The sequence below is a fragment of the Nannospalax galili genome, unplaced genomic scaffold (assembly GCF_000622305.1).
Source record: "Nannospalax galili isolate Female #2095 unplaced genomic scaffold, S.galili_v1.0 scaffold617, whole genome shotgun sequence".
Taxonomy (NCBI): Eukaryota; Metazoa; Chordata; class Mammalia; order Rodentia; family Spalacidae; genus Nannospalax; species Nannospalax galili.
The window spans coordinates 1,352,136-1,364,804 of NW_008341872.1; the positions used below are offsets into that span (position 1 = coordinate 1,352,136).

At 38.9% G+C, this 12,669-nt stretch overlaps 1 protein-coding gene across 1 annotated transcript in view; it reads left to right on the forward strand.

Moving 5' to 3' along the window:
- The window catches only part of Lekr1 (leucine, glutamate and lysine rich 1), a 203,544-nt gene that overhangs the window by 144,933 nt on the left and 45,942 nt on the right, over positions 1–12,669 (forward strand). Inside the window, exons 7-8 of the mRNA XM_029565586.1 lie at positions 4,354–4,431; positions 7,215–7,418. Coding sequence (XP_029421446.1) covers positions 4,354–4,431; positions 7,215–7,418 — 282 coding nt within the window. The remainder of the gene's footprint in view (positions 1–4,353; positions 4,432–7,214; positions 7,419–12,669) is intronic.

Here is a 12,669-nt window from a genome sequence, read left to right on the forward strand (position 1 = left end):
GGTGTTGATTGTAAGCTTTATTGCATTGTGGTCTGAGAGAATGCATGGAAATATTTCAATCTTTTTGTATTTGTTGAGGTTTGTTTTGTGCCCCAGGTATATGGTCAATTTTGGAGAAGGTTCAATGGGGTTCTGAGTAGAAAGTATGTCCTCTGGTGCTTGGGTGGAATACTCGGTAGATGTCTGTTAAGTCCACTTGATATATGGTATTGTTTAATTCAGATGTCTCTCTGTTAACTCTCTGCCCTGTTGACCTATCTAATGGAGACAGTGGGATATTGAAGTCCCCTATTATTAATGAGTTGGGATTAATCTGGGTCTTAAAATCCTGTAGTATTGTTTTTATGAAGTTGGGTGCATAAGAGTTTGGTGAATATATATTCACGACTGTAATATCTTCTTGATTTATTGTTCCTTTGATCAGAATGAAGTGGCCCTCTTTATCTCTTCTGATGAGTTTTAAAGTCTGTTTTGTCAGATATTAGAATTGGAACACCTGCTTTTTTCTTAGTACCATTTGCTTGGTATATTTTTTTCCATCCTTTCACTTTAAGATGGTGTCTGTCCTTGGAAGTGAGATGAGTTTCTTGCAGACAACAAAAAGATGGGTTTTGTTTCTTAATCCATTCACCTTTTTTGTGTCTTTTGACTGGGGAGTTCAGTCTGTTAATATTTAAAGTTATTAGTGAAAGACGAGTATTGAATCCTGTCATTTTTATTTCTGTTTATATTCTTAATATAGCTGTTCCACAGTTATACCTTCATTGAATTTCTTTCTGCAACCCCTTAGATATGGTCATTCCTTTCTTCAGCTCTTTGTATTGCTTCCAGAACTCTCTGAAAGGCTGGTTTTGTGAACATGAATTCGTTCAGCCTATTTATGTCATGCATGGAAGATTTTTCTTTCCCTTTCGACTGTAATAGACATTTTGGCTGGGTTGGCATCTGTGGTCATTTAAAACTGGGAATACTTTGGTCCAGGCTCTTCTGGCTTTCATAGTTTGCACTGAAAAGTCAGCTATAATAATTCCAATGAGTTTTCCTTTATATATATATATGACTTGTTTCTCTTTTGCAGCTTTCAGTATTGTCTCTTTGTTTTGTACGTTTAGTGTTTTTACTATGATGTGCTGTGGAGAGTTTCTTTTCTGGTCCTGCCTGTTTGGTGTTCTATGTGCTTCTTGTATTTGTATGGACATGCCTTTCTTTAATTTGGGAAAGTTTCTTCCACAATTCTGTTGATGATCTGGTCCATGCCATTATCTTGGGATTCTTCTCCTTCCTGTATGCCTATGATTCGTTAGTTTGGTCTTTTTATGGTGTCACACAATTCCTGCATAGTCCATTCTTGTGATTTCTTAAATATTTCATAATCTTTGCTTGAGTGGTCTAGTTTGTCCACTTTATCTACCAGTCTTGATATTCTGTTTTCCATTTTGTTCATCCTATTGGTGAGGCTTTCTCCTGTCATTTCTAATTGGCTTACTGAGTGTTTCACTTCCTTCTTCATTTCAGCCTGAGTATTCTTTAGTATCTTAATTCTTTGTGTGTTCTTTAAATTCACTGAATTCTTTTATCATGTTTATAATTGTTCTTTTGAGTTCCATGTCCTGTAGTTTAATAATGGGGTTCTTATTGTACTCCTCTAGAGGACTATTGGTATTTGGTGGGGATATGTTATTTTAGTTTTTCATGTTATTATTTTTTCTCTGTGATTTTGACATTTGAATTTCTTTCATAGTTTCTTATTCTTGTGTGAGACTCAAGCCTTCATGTTTAGGTCTGTTTCTTTTTGTAAACTTTATGTGTTTTTGTGGTTTACTTTTTAGGCATGAAAGGCTGGTTCCTCTAAGCTTCCAATTCTCTCTTTTGATTTGATATTGGAGTGGCCAGATTGCTTATGTCTTCGGGAGTTCCCACAGAGGGCCAAGTCAGATGAGTATCAGATGCTCTCAAGCTTGGATCCCTCTAGGAAAGATTTTGGTCTCAGAAATTCGGGGGTTGGACTGGCCTGGGTGCAGGGCCCAGGAAAGATGCTGGTCTCAGGCAGCTGGTGACCATGCCACTCAGAGATGCAAAGGGAGATAGGGGTGGGAAGAGGCCCCAAGGGCTCCTTGGGACTGCACTGAGGAACTGGGTTGGTCTGGATGCTAAGCATTAAGAAGCCAAGAGGTCAGCCCCAGTGTCCCAGAAAGAGGCTGGTGGGTTGTGCAGCCCAGGAACGCAGAGGGAGTTGAGGGCAGGGCCAGGCCCAGAGGGCTCCTGGGAACCCCAGAAGGAACTGGGTTGGTCTGGATGCAAAGAATCAGGAAACAGTGGTGGTTCTCCCCAGTGTCTGGGGTGCCAAGACAAGGAATGGGACAGGACCCAGGCAAGGAGGAGAGATGGGTGGAGGAGGTGGAAGGGTAAATGAGGCTGGGGGAGTCAAGGCACGGAGGGTGATCGACTTACCCCAGAGATAGGCCTTTAGGTCATTCAGGCCCAGGGAATCAGAGGGAGGTGAAAATGGAAAAAATTTTAAAGGCATTACAATAAAACAGAAATGGAAATATAGTGTTCCGAAACAAGAAAATAAGATTATAAGTTTAGATAATAAAGGCAATCAGAATAATTGACATAAAAGCATGAGGATGGCTACTTTTATGAAGGAGATAGTTGGTGTTATTGGGACCAGGGTCATGAAGGGCAACAGAAATGATGGCAGAGTTTTATATTTTTACCTGGTTGGTAGATAACAATATGCTTCTTACTATAATTCATCATATTATATATTTGTTTTATACTTTTCTTGTGTCATAATTTGTTATGCTTTACAGTAAAAATGTTTAAAAATAAATGAACATTATATATTCATTTGACTTTTATATTATCATTTGTTGGAAATTAAAAACATTCATCACGTAGGGCAAGCCCATTTATAATCTAACTATTATGTCTCCTAGTGAAGTTTGTAATCTATTTGAGGTACATTCACAAAATGACAACATTAATGAGCAGTCTAAATAAATTTAAGTGGAAATATTAATCTTAAGGCCTTAACCTTTTGAATATTATTACAAAATTCAGTGGCAAATGCTTGTTTCAGCTTAAGAATTTCTACTTGGTTCTTTTTATTAGTTTTTATTTCTCTACTAAAATTTCTCATCTTTTTATGTTATATTATTGTTTTTATTATTGTTTGTTTTTTTAGACAGAGTCTTACCATATAGCTCTGATTAGCTGTGACTCACTATGTAGATCATGCTAGTCTCAAAACCCTCCTGCCTTTACCTTGATCCCAAGGGCCAGGTGTATACTACCTGATCATCTTGGTGTTTACACCAAGATCATCTTTTTAATTATAACACATTTTTGTTTATTTTATAACTGTTCCTTCAAGAATCTAATTATTGATAGGCATGGTGGTGAACACTTTGAATTCCAGCACTCAGGGAGCAGAGGCAGGTGGAGCTCTGTGAAACAGAGGCCAGCCTGGTCTACGTAGTGAGTTCTAGGCCAGCTGGAGCTATAGGGAGACCCTGTCTCAAAAAGACAAAAAACAATTCTGCTCATGTCAATATCTAAGTTAATTCAAAGGCAGTTCCTATAAACTCTCTTTCCCTTGAGAACAAGTCATAATTTTCTGTTTATAAACTAAATTTTTCTGAACTTTGTGACTATTATGTTAAAGAGACTCTAGTTCCATTTTTCCAAATGATGTTGATATTAGCAAGGGTGGTGTTGCTGTGCTCAGGTAAGTAACTTTGGTTGGTTTCAGACTACAAACTGTCTCTAGGGAAGCAACTTAGTCTCATTTGAGTTCTTTGACTGAGGTGCTTGGAATGTGCTCTGTGCACTTGAAGTTCATAGATCAGCAGAATTTATATTTGGGACTCCCTCTCTCATGCAATCTCCTATTCATAGTTAACACTTCACATTCCAGCAGTTGAGGTTGCCCTTGTTCTCTAGTTCTGCAGGTCAGAAAATCTGGAGTTTTCTGCCAGAGGTTTTGCAGATTGAGACTGCCCTTAATTATGTAAGAAACAGCTTGACTCTATGTGGACACCTCATTCCAAGTATCATTTTTCCCCTAGAATCTCCCTACTTTGGGTCACTTTCCAGCACCTTTCAATAGGATCCTGTTGGTTCATTTGTTTTTTGCTTGTTTGATACTGTTGTCCAACGTTTATTCTTCTTAGTCAAGTACAAATCCATCTGATGGAAGTTAATTTGGTTATCTCAATTATCCTTAAAGAAACAACATGAAGATCTTTAGAAGTTCTTTCTATGGATAAGTAACATACTGACGTAGGAAAATGTTTCTTTTTAAATAATGCATATTAACTAGTTTTAAATACTTTTGTGTTATCTTAGGAAAAAATCTGATGAAGCTGATAACTATCAGAGAGAACTTAGAAAACTGAAGTTTGAATCAATTATTTCTGAGTCAAGGTACATACTGCAAATCTTTTAACTAATGTCTTTAATAATTGAACTTAAAATCTTATTTTAAATAACATTTTATTGAAAATATATTTGCCTCATTTTCTTGTTTACATATGTAATACCTAATTTGTTTCTCTAAAATCTCACAAGTTTTTCATTGTTTGGGCCTCTACCTACATTTGTGTATTAGTACTTTTTTCTGTGCTGTGACAAAAATAACTGGCAAAAGCAGCTTAAAGGAAGAAGAGTTTATTTTGGTCCATAGTTTAAGGAGGAATACAGTGTTGATGAAGAAGATATGGCTGCAGGAACGTGAGGTGTCAGAGGTCAAGAAGCAGAAAGAGATAAACACTGGTGCTCATCCAACTTTCTTCTCTCCTTCCACTCTGTAACTCAGCCTCTGAGATAGTGTCACCCGCATTCACAGTGGGTCCTTCCCCTCAGTTAAACCTTTCTCAAATGCCCTAATAGACACAACCAAAGAAGTATTTTCATGGAAATTCCAAATTCAGTGAAGTTGACAATAAGGAAAAACAGTTACAACTCCACCCTTGTCAACTTTGTGCCCAAACATATTACTTTAATCATAAAATTCTACCCCTGCCCCCCTGAAGTCTCATTTTCATCTCATAATGTATTCTAGTGTTTAACAGTCCCAACACTGTTGTTTCAAAGTCCAAAATTTCCTATGAGACCTAAGGCAATCTCTTAAGTGAGCCCCTACAAAATAAAAGGCCAAGTTACATACTTCCAATATACAGTGTCACAGAGTAAGCATTCCCATTCCAAAGGGGAGGAACAGAGTTATAGCAAGGCAAGATCTGGCTAAAGCATGCCAAAACACAGCAACACAAAACACAGCAACCAAACCCTACAGCTCCACATCCCACTCTGGGGCTTATGATAGGATTATCTTAGCTCCAACAATTTTGAACAGCCCCTGTCTCTCAGGCTGTGCCTCCTGCAATACATACAACCTCTCTCTTGGGCCAGCTCCATGCCATGCCTGCACCTTTTCTCAGCAGATATCATGTGGTTCTGGCATCTCCAATACCATGCAACTTGGGCTTTACCTTCACAGCTTCACCCAGTAGCATCTCAGGACTTTCTTGTAGGGAATCTGACCTTGCCACACATTGCCTAGCCTCAGAAACTTTTGAGGATGTTAGAGAAAGCCTCTGTGACCCCCTGAGTATCCTTTATTTGCATACCTACAAAACCAGTACCATGTGAATGACACAGAATGTGGTGCCACATTCTGCTCCCACCTGGAGATGTAGTCTGGCCCCTTTCTATCACAGCTGCAGTGATCTCTATGTACCTTCTTGTCTGAATCTGAGATAACACTTTCCTAGGCAGTTGTTTTTAAAAAGGAAATCTCTTCGATGTCCTCTCAGTTCAGTTCAGTCTCTTTCCTTTTATATGAATATGCATTTTCACAAGTTGAAATCTTTAATGGGTGGGATCTTGTCCTCAGGGCGTCTTTCCTGTTGTCTCAATGTAGATAGTGTGAAGCTTCTCTTGAATGGTGTGAATTGCTAACAATCACAGCTATTTTGTTTGCACTTATCTTGTCTGCAATATTAATATCTTATTATTCTTATTTTTCATGTATGGATGTATTACCTGCATGTATGTAAGTGCACCTGTGTTGTCCAATGCCTGAGGAGGTCAGAAGACGGCATTATATCCCCTGGAACTGGAGGTCAGATGGTGGTTAGCCATCATGTGGGTACTGGGAACCAAATCCAGCCAGTGCTCTTAACCACTGAGCCATGTCTCCAGCCCCCATCTGCAATTTTAAACTCATTCATATTCCTTTGCTAAACTACCCATTTTTCATGCTATTCTGCTTTAATTGTTGCTCTCTGTAAGTGTAGACCTGGATAAGATCAGTGAGCCATAACCATGACACAAGCCTGAGTGTTATCCTGTCTTGATGTTTCCTTCACCAAACGAAGAAGTACATTAGTTTTGAATTTGGCCTCACTGAAGTTCTTAGGACATGAGAGATTCTTTATCAGAATATAATATAAATGGCCTCTAGTCTAGTTCTCCAAAGATTCTTGTTCTTCTCTGAAACCTCATGAGCCAGACCTCCACTGTCTACATTTCTCTTGGCATTCTAGTCTTCCACTAGAATGGTCCATTACACTCTTCTTCCAGCATCCAAGGACTCTCTAGCCTGCAGCTCTAAACTCTTCCACATTCTTACTATAAACCAGTTCCAAAGGCCTAAGAACCACATGGTCAGATTATCTCACTCCTTGGTACCAGTTTTCGGTATTAGTTGCTTTACTCACAGCTGTTACCAAAATTCCTAACAAAGGTAACTTATGGATGGAAGGGTTTGTTTTGGCTCATTGTTTAAGAAGGAATACAGTCCATGGCAGGGAAGTCCTGGTGGCAGAGGCATGAGGCAGCTGGTTCCACAGTCAGGAAGCAGAGAGAGATGAGTACTACTACCCAGATTCCTTTCTCTTTTTATACAATCTGAGAGGAATGATGCAGCCTACATTCAGGGTAAGTCTTGTCTCCTTACTTAAACCTTTCTGGAAACATTCTCAAAGACACATCCATAATCCATGTTGGTTCTAAAGCCAGTGAAGCAGACAAAATTAACTATCACAGTGGGAAAAAACTCTAACATCATAGAACTAATTATATTTAAAGTTATTGTTATATTCAAAGTTTAACTGAATGTTCTATCAAATATCAAATCATAGTATAAATATACAAACATAGTATCTTAATGCATGCTTGTGAGATTTTTCCCTGTTCCTTTATAGGCACAGTAGGCTGCTTAAAGAAAAAGAAGACTCTTTAAAGATTTGTCAACAAATATATAAAACTTTACGGGAAGAGCTGATAACAAAAGAAAGACAAGAAGAAGATATAAAAAGAAGAGTCAACCTTGCAGAAAATGAGCTAGAAATGAGCAAAACGCTTCTGGATCAGACAAAGGAAGAAGTTGTGACACTGCAGAATGAAAGGTGAGGTCCAGAATAATTCCTTAAAAACAGTTTATCTTAAGTAAGTATTCAGTATGTATTTGAAACATCAGTGTGCCTATTATAATAACATTAGAATTACAGGCTTAAGAGTACCACACATGTACTTCATCACCTCACTTTCAAGTGATTAAACTGAATCCCACTTTGATTAAATTGCTTATGTCAAGTCTCACAGTGTAAGTAGAGATGGAACTCAGGTTGCATTTGGTATCAAATTTTTACTCAAAAAAAATTGACTGTGAATACTTATAACATTGGACAGAAATTGGAGAATTGTTTTTATTTTAACAAAAATTTGTTTTTTATATTACTTTTCTTCTCTCCTCCCATTTTAGCATCTCTTTCTGAGCGTTTTCCATAAAGGTGATGTCAGGGGTACTAAGAAGCTTCATTGTATCTGATTTTACAACCCGCGCTCCCTTCTCCACTTTGCACAACTTCCTCAGTATTTGTCTTGAAGGGCTAAAGTTCTGTCAGTTTCTCTCACTGTGACTTGTCTTTCTTAAGCATGTGATAGCACTGAATGTTCAGGGACTCACTTCCTTGGATAAGGCAGAGAATCTAGAGTGCCCCTCTGTGTATCTCTGGTCCTGTTTCTGACCCACTCCCACTGCTTTGGGATTCTCCTGGTCAGTAATTTAATAGAGAGTGTCTTCTTTCTAACACCTTAGTAGAATTCATAGTAGAGCTATATTCAGATTGAAAACAGGATAAAATAGTGGGCAACCACATTCTAAAAGAGAAAGCTTAATGTTTAGTTACTTGACTAAGGCTCATCATAGATTCATAAAACTTAGAAGCTATGTTAACTGATTAGACTTATTTAATATTAGATATAATGAAAGGATTCAGAGATGGGCATGGTGGCACACCCCTGTAATTCCAACACAGAGGAGGCTCAGGCTGGAGGAGCTCTGCAAGTTTGAAGCCAGTTCAGGCCAGCCATGGCTACATAGTTGAGACCCTGCCCTCAAACACCACCACCAACAACAAGAAGGGATTCAGTGGTGAAGTAAGTGCTGTTATCTGTGGGCTTTAGAGTTAGACAAACATGGATTTACAGGCCAGCTTGTCGTTGGTCAGGCTCTCCAAGCTAAAGCTCCTTTGCCTTATGTGCACATTGGGCATACTAATACCACTGCCTTTTGAAAATATTGAAGCATCTACTGCTGTGACTTGTGGGTTACAGACACTCAGAAAGTATTAGTTCTTTTTAATCATTTTTAGACTACAGGATCCTTAAGACATCATATCATTAGTTTTAATACCCTGCTCTTACCATGTAGATATTCATAAACATCTGTTGAATCTGGTATTACCTGCTTTATTCATAAGTTGTAATGAGTAATCCTTGGAGTGATTCCTTTTGATGTCAAAATCAGAGTAAAGCAATACCAAGTGAAGTATCGTCTAAGTATCTTCAACAATTTAACTATATTAGTTACTTTTCTGTTGCTCTGATAAAAACACCAACCAAAGCAACTTAGAGAAGGAAGAGTTCATTTAGCTTACAGTTCCACAGGGATTAGAGTCCTACATGGCGGGGGTGGAAGAGGTGGCAAAGGTGGCTGAAGCAGAAAGCAAAGCGATCACATCTTGAAGCACGTGCAGGAATCAGAGAGAGACTGGAAAATCTGGCAAGGCTTAAGAACTCTTAGAGCCTGCCCCCCAGGGATATGCTTTCTCCAGCGAAAGACCACATCTAAAACATCCCCAAACAGCGCCACCAACTGGGCACAAAATGTCTAAATACTTGGAGCCTCTGGGGGACATTCTCATTTGAACCACCACAATAACTTAAGTTTTTCTCCGAAGACTCACATCTTTCTCTAGTCTCCTATCCATCAACAGCTTTGAGGACAACTGACTTTCCCAATTTCATATATCAGTACTTGCTGTTTTTAATGGAGGCGGGAGTTGTGGCAAAATCAAAATTATCTCTCTGATTGACAATGTGAAGACATCTCTAAAAGGACAACTTGTGAAGTAGAACTTAAGCTGTTGTTTGGCATTATGCTTGGACGTTTGTTTGCAGTTACGTTTTAAACTGTAATTAAGAGAATCTAAATTTTTGCATTTATATAAGAAATTAGATTCTCATTTTCTTTTTGAGCTGAGAATTTAAAAGTTAGGTTTTAAAATAAATACTCTTAATTGCAAGTATATCCTAATTTGTCTATTGTATCAACTCTGAAAATGTTAATTTAAAAAAATCTGGGGAGATTGCAGGGTAGTGTTAGAGACAGTCACAAATCCCTTTGAGATGCAAAACAAAGGCAGCCTGACACACTGTAGAGATCCCTGTGTTGGCACAAGCTTGCACCAGCTTGGCCACTTGTAAGTCTGGTCACCTGGGTCATGTGCTTCTCTGGTCTTCATTTCCTCTAAAACTGGGAGAATTGCATGAACATATTTCTAAGGGATGACAAGGATCCACCACTGCATCCGCAGAGATGACAGCATGGCCTGGCACACAGCAGGCACTCAGCGTGTACTTACTGGCTGGATAGGGATGGATTTCTTTCTCATCAAGTAGCTGATTGCAGGATTTGAAACTGGGAAGCTCCTCCCAAATTTCCTCAGGCCCTGAGAGCTCCTGATTTGCTAAAGATCAGAGCTGGGAGTAAAATGCAAACTCACAGATTCTAGCGGAAATCCTCTTGATTTGAGTCTTAATAAAATTCAAATTCAGGACTTAAATCTGTTGTATTTCCTATAACTCTAAAACATCAATATCTTTAGAACTGGTTCTGAAGAAATCTGGTATCTACACAACTATATTTTTAAAAAATTAAGACATGAGCTGCACCTTTATAACGAATGTTTTATTTCTTATAATTCTTCTAGGTTTCTAACAAACTGTTGTCAGGGTTGGTCCTTTTATTTGTTTCTATACAAGACTGCTTTCTCTCATCACTGTCTCAAGATGATGTTGTAATACCAAAGAATGTGAGAGCCCTTCCACGGGCAGAATGTGTAAGTGTGGTTTCATTTGGGGAATCAGGATTAATCATCTCCATATACATTATTCATTACCCATTCTATTCTGATCAAGGACAGTGAGTGCTTATAACATTTATAGGTGTTCTATCTGCCTTGTTCCATTAAAGATTCTTAGAGTCAGGAACAGAGGCTCAGCAAAGAATCAAAGATGTAGAGAAGTCCTCATTTCTGCAACCACAGGTTCAGACAAAATTACTGTCACAGATGTGAATTCAATTACAGCGGTTCAGTTAAAACTCCTTGTACTTTATGGAAATGTCATACCAGAGTTGGTAAGTCTTTGAAAATTTAGTGGGCAATGATTGCTTTATCAACTTTATTTGAACCCTTATCCTACTACATTTTAGCTGCTACAATCCACTAGATCTGGAATTTTTGTTCTCAAGAACAATGAGTGCTCTGTGCATGAGAGGACTGCATATGGAATTGGCTCTACTTCCTTCTCATGCTGTCAGAATTGCAGCTGTGTTGAGGAAGACTGAAATTCAAGCATCTCAGCTATTCTACCATCCACTTCATAGCAAAAGTAACAACTAGTGTTACAGGCATCATCTAAAATTGTTCATTAGAGTTTCCTAACCAGCAAGACCTGTTCAAATAGGAAACCTGCTTTAAGAAATAAAGTCAAGGGGGCCAGAGAGATGACTCCACCATTGAGAATGATTGCTGCTCTTCCAGAAGACCAGAGTTCCAGTCCCAGCACCCAACTGTGTGGTTCAAAACCACCTGTAACTCTAGTTCCAGGAAATCCAATGCCCTGTTCTGGTATCCATGGGCACCAGGAATGTACATAGTGTACATACATACACATACAGGCGGAACACTCATACACATAAATATAAATAAATCTTTCAAAAGAGAAAGAGGGAGGAAGGATAGGGAGGGAGGGAGTTAGGGAGGGAGGGAAGAAAGGAAAAGGAAAGGGAAGGGAAGGAAGAGATAGATTACAAAGGGACACACCCCACCCCCAACATCTTTGGAGCCAAAGGAAGTTTTTAAAAGCTGTTTTTTTGCCCCATAACAGGGCAAAATATATAATGCCTTTCTAACATGGTCACCTAAATAATGAAAGAAAAGTTTATCTATTCATAGAGGAAAGGCAGAAGATGTGAACAAAACTATGCCAAGAAACTACCACTAGAAGAAACAACCATAGTCTAACCAAGACATGTTTCCCACTCTAGAGATTTCAGAGTTCGGACAGACTCGCTCAAGCCAGGTGACTTACAGTGTGCCTCCCACTATAGCAGAGGACTGGACTATCCACACCCAGTTACCAGACTCGGCTACTCGACATTGAAATGTGAACAGAAGTTTTCAAGTATCTCTGTTTTAAACATTTTTCTTTTCTGTCTACTACAAAAGCACCATCCTCTGGTAAAAGTTGCTTCCGTATCCACAGCCTAGGGAAACACATGTGGAGGTGAAGCCCAAATAAACACATACTGTAAGCAGAAAATAAAGATTTGTACTATAAGGCACTGAAATTTCAGGCATTAAGTTTGAGATGTTTCTAAAATAAAGTAGAGCAATCACATGGAATGCTGGATATGTGAGTCATACTCAGAACATATCTGAGCTGCAGATAAAATTTGGGAGTTATCAGCATCTACCTTGAATTAGAGGCAGATGAGTCTGCAGGCGAGAAACATGCAGGTGTTTGGAAGAAAGGCACACATGATATTTACTGTGATCCCACTTTGCCACCCTGACTCTGCTCTGGCCTAAAGATGGCTCTGCAAGCTATCAGAACCTGCTGTGTTTGCCTGATGTGTAAAGGCAGGCTTCATTTTTAAATTCACTGAGCTTTAAGCAGCACTGCTACAGTGACTAATTTACCTCTCTCCAGGAACAGATGACACTGCCACGTCCAGCAGAACAGTGATGCACACTACTCAGGAGAAAGACATACTTGGTATTCACTTGCCCAGTGCTGTGTCTTGGTCTTGACCCTGAGTCCTCCTTACCATACTAAATCATCCTCCTTTGTGCTCAGGCTTTAGCAGTAATTCCTTTTTTAAAAAAAAAAATTATTTTTATTTTATGTGTATGAGTGTATTGCCTGCATGTATGTGAATGCACCTGTGTTGTGCAATGCCACGGAGATCAGAAGAGGGCTTCAGATTCCCCTTGAACTGGAGTTAAGGACGGTTCACAGCTGCCATGTGGATGCTGAGAATTGAACCTGGGTCCTCTACAAGAGTAGTCAGTGCTCTTAACCACTGAG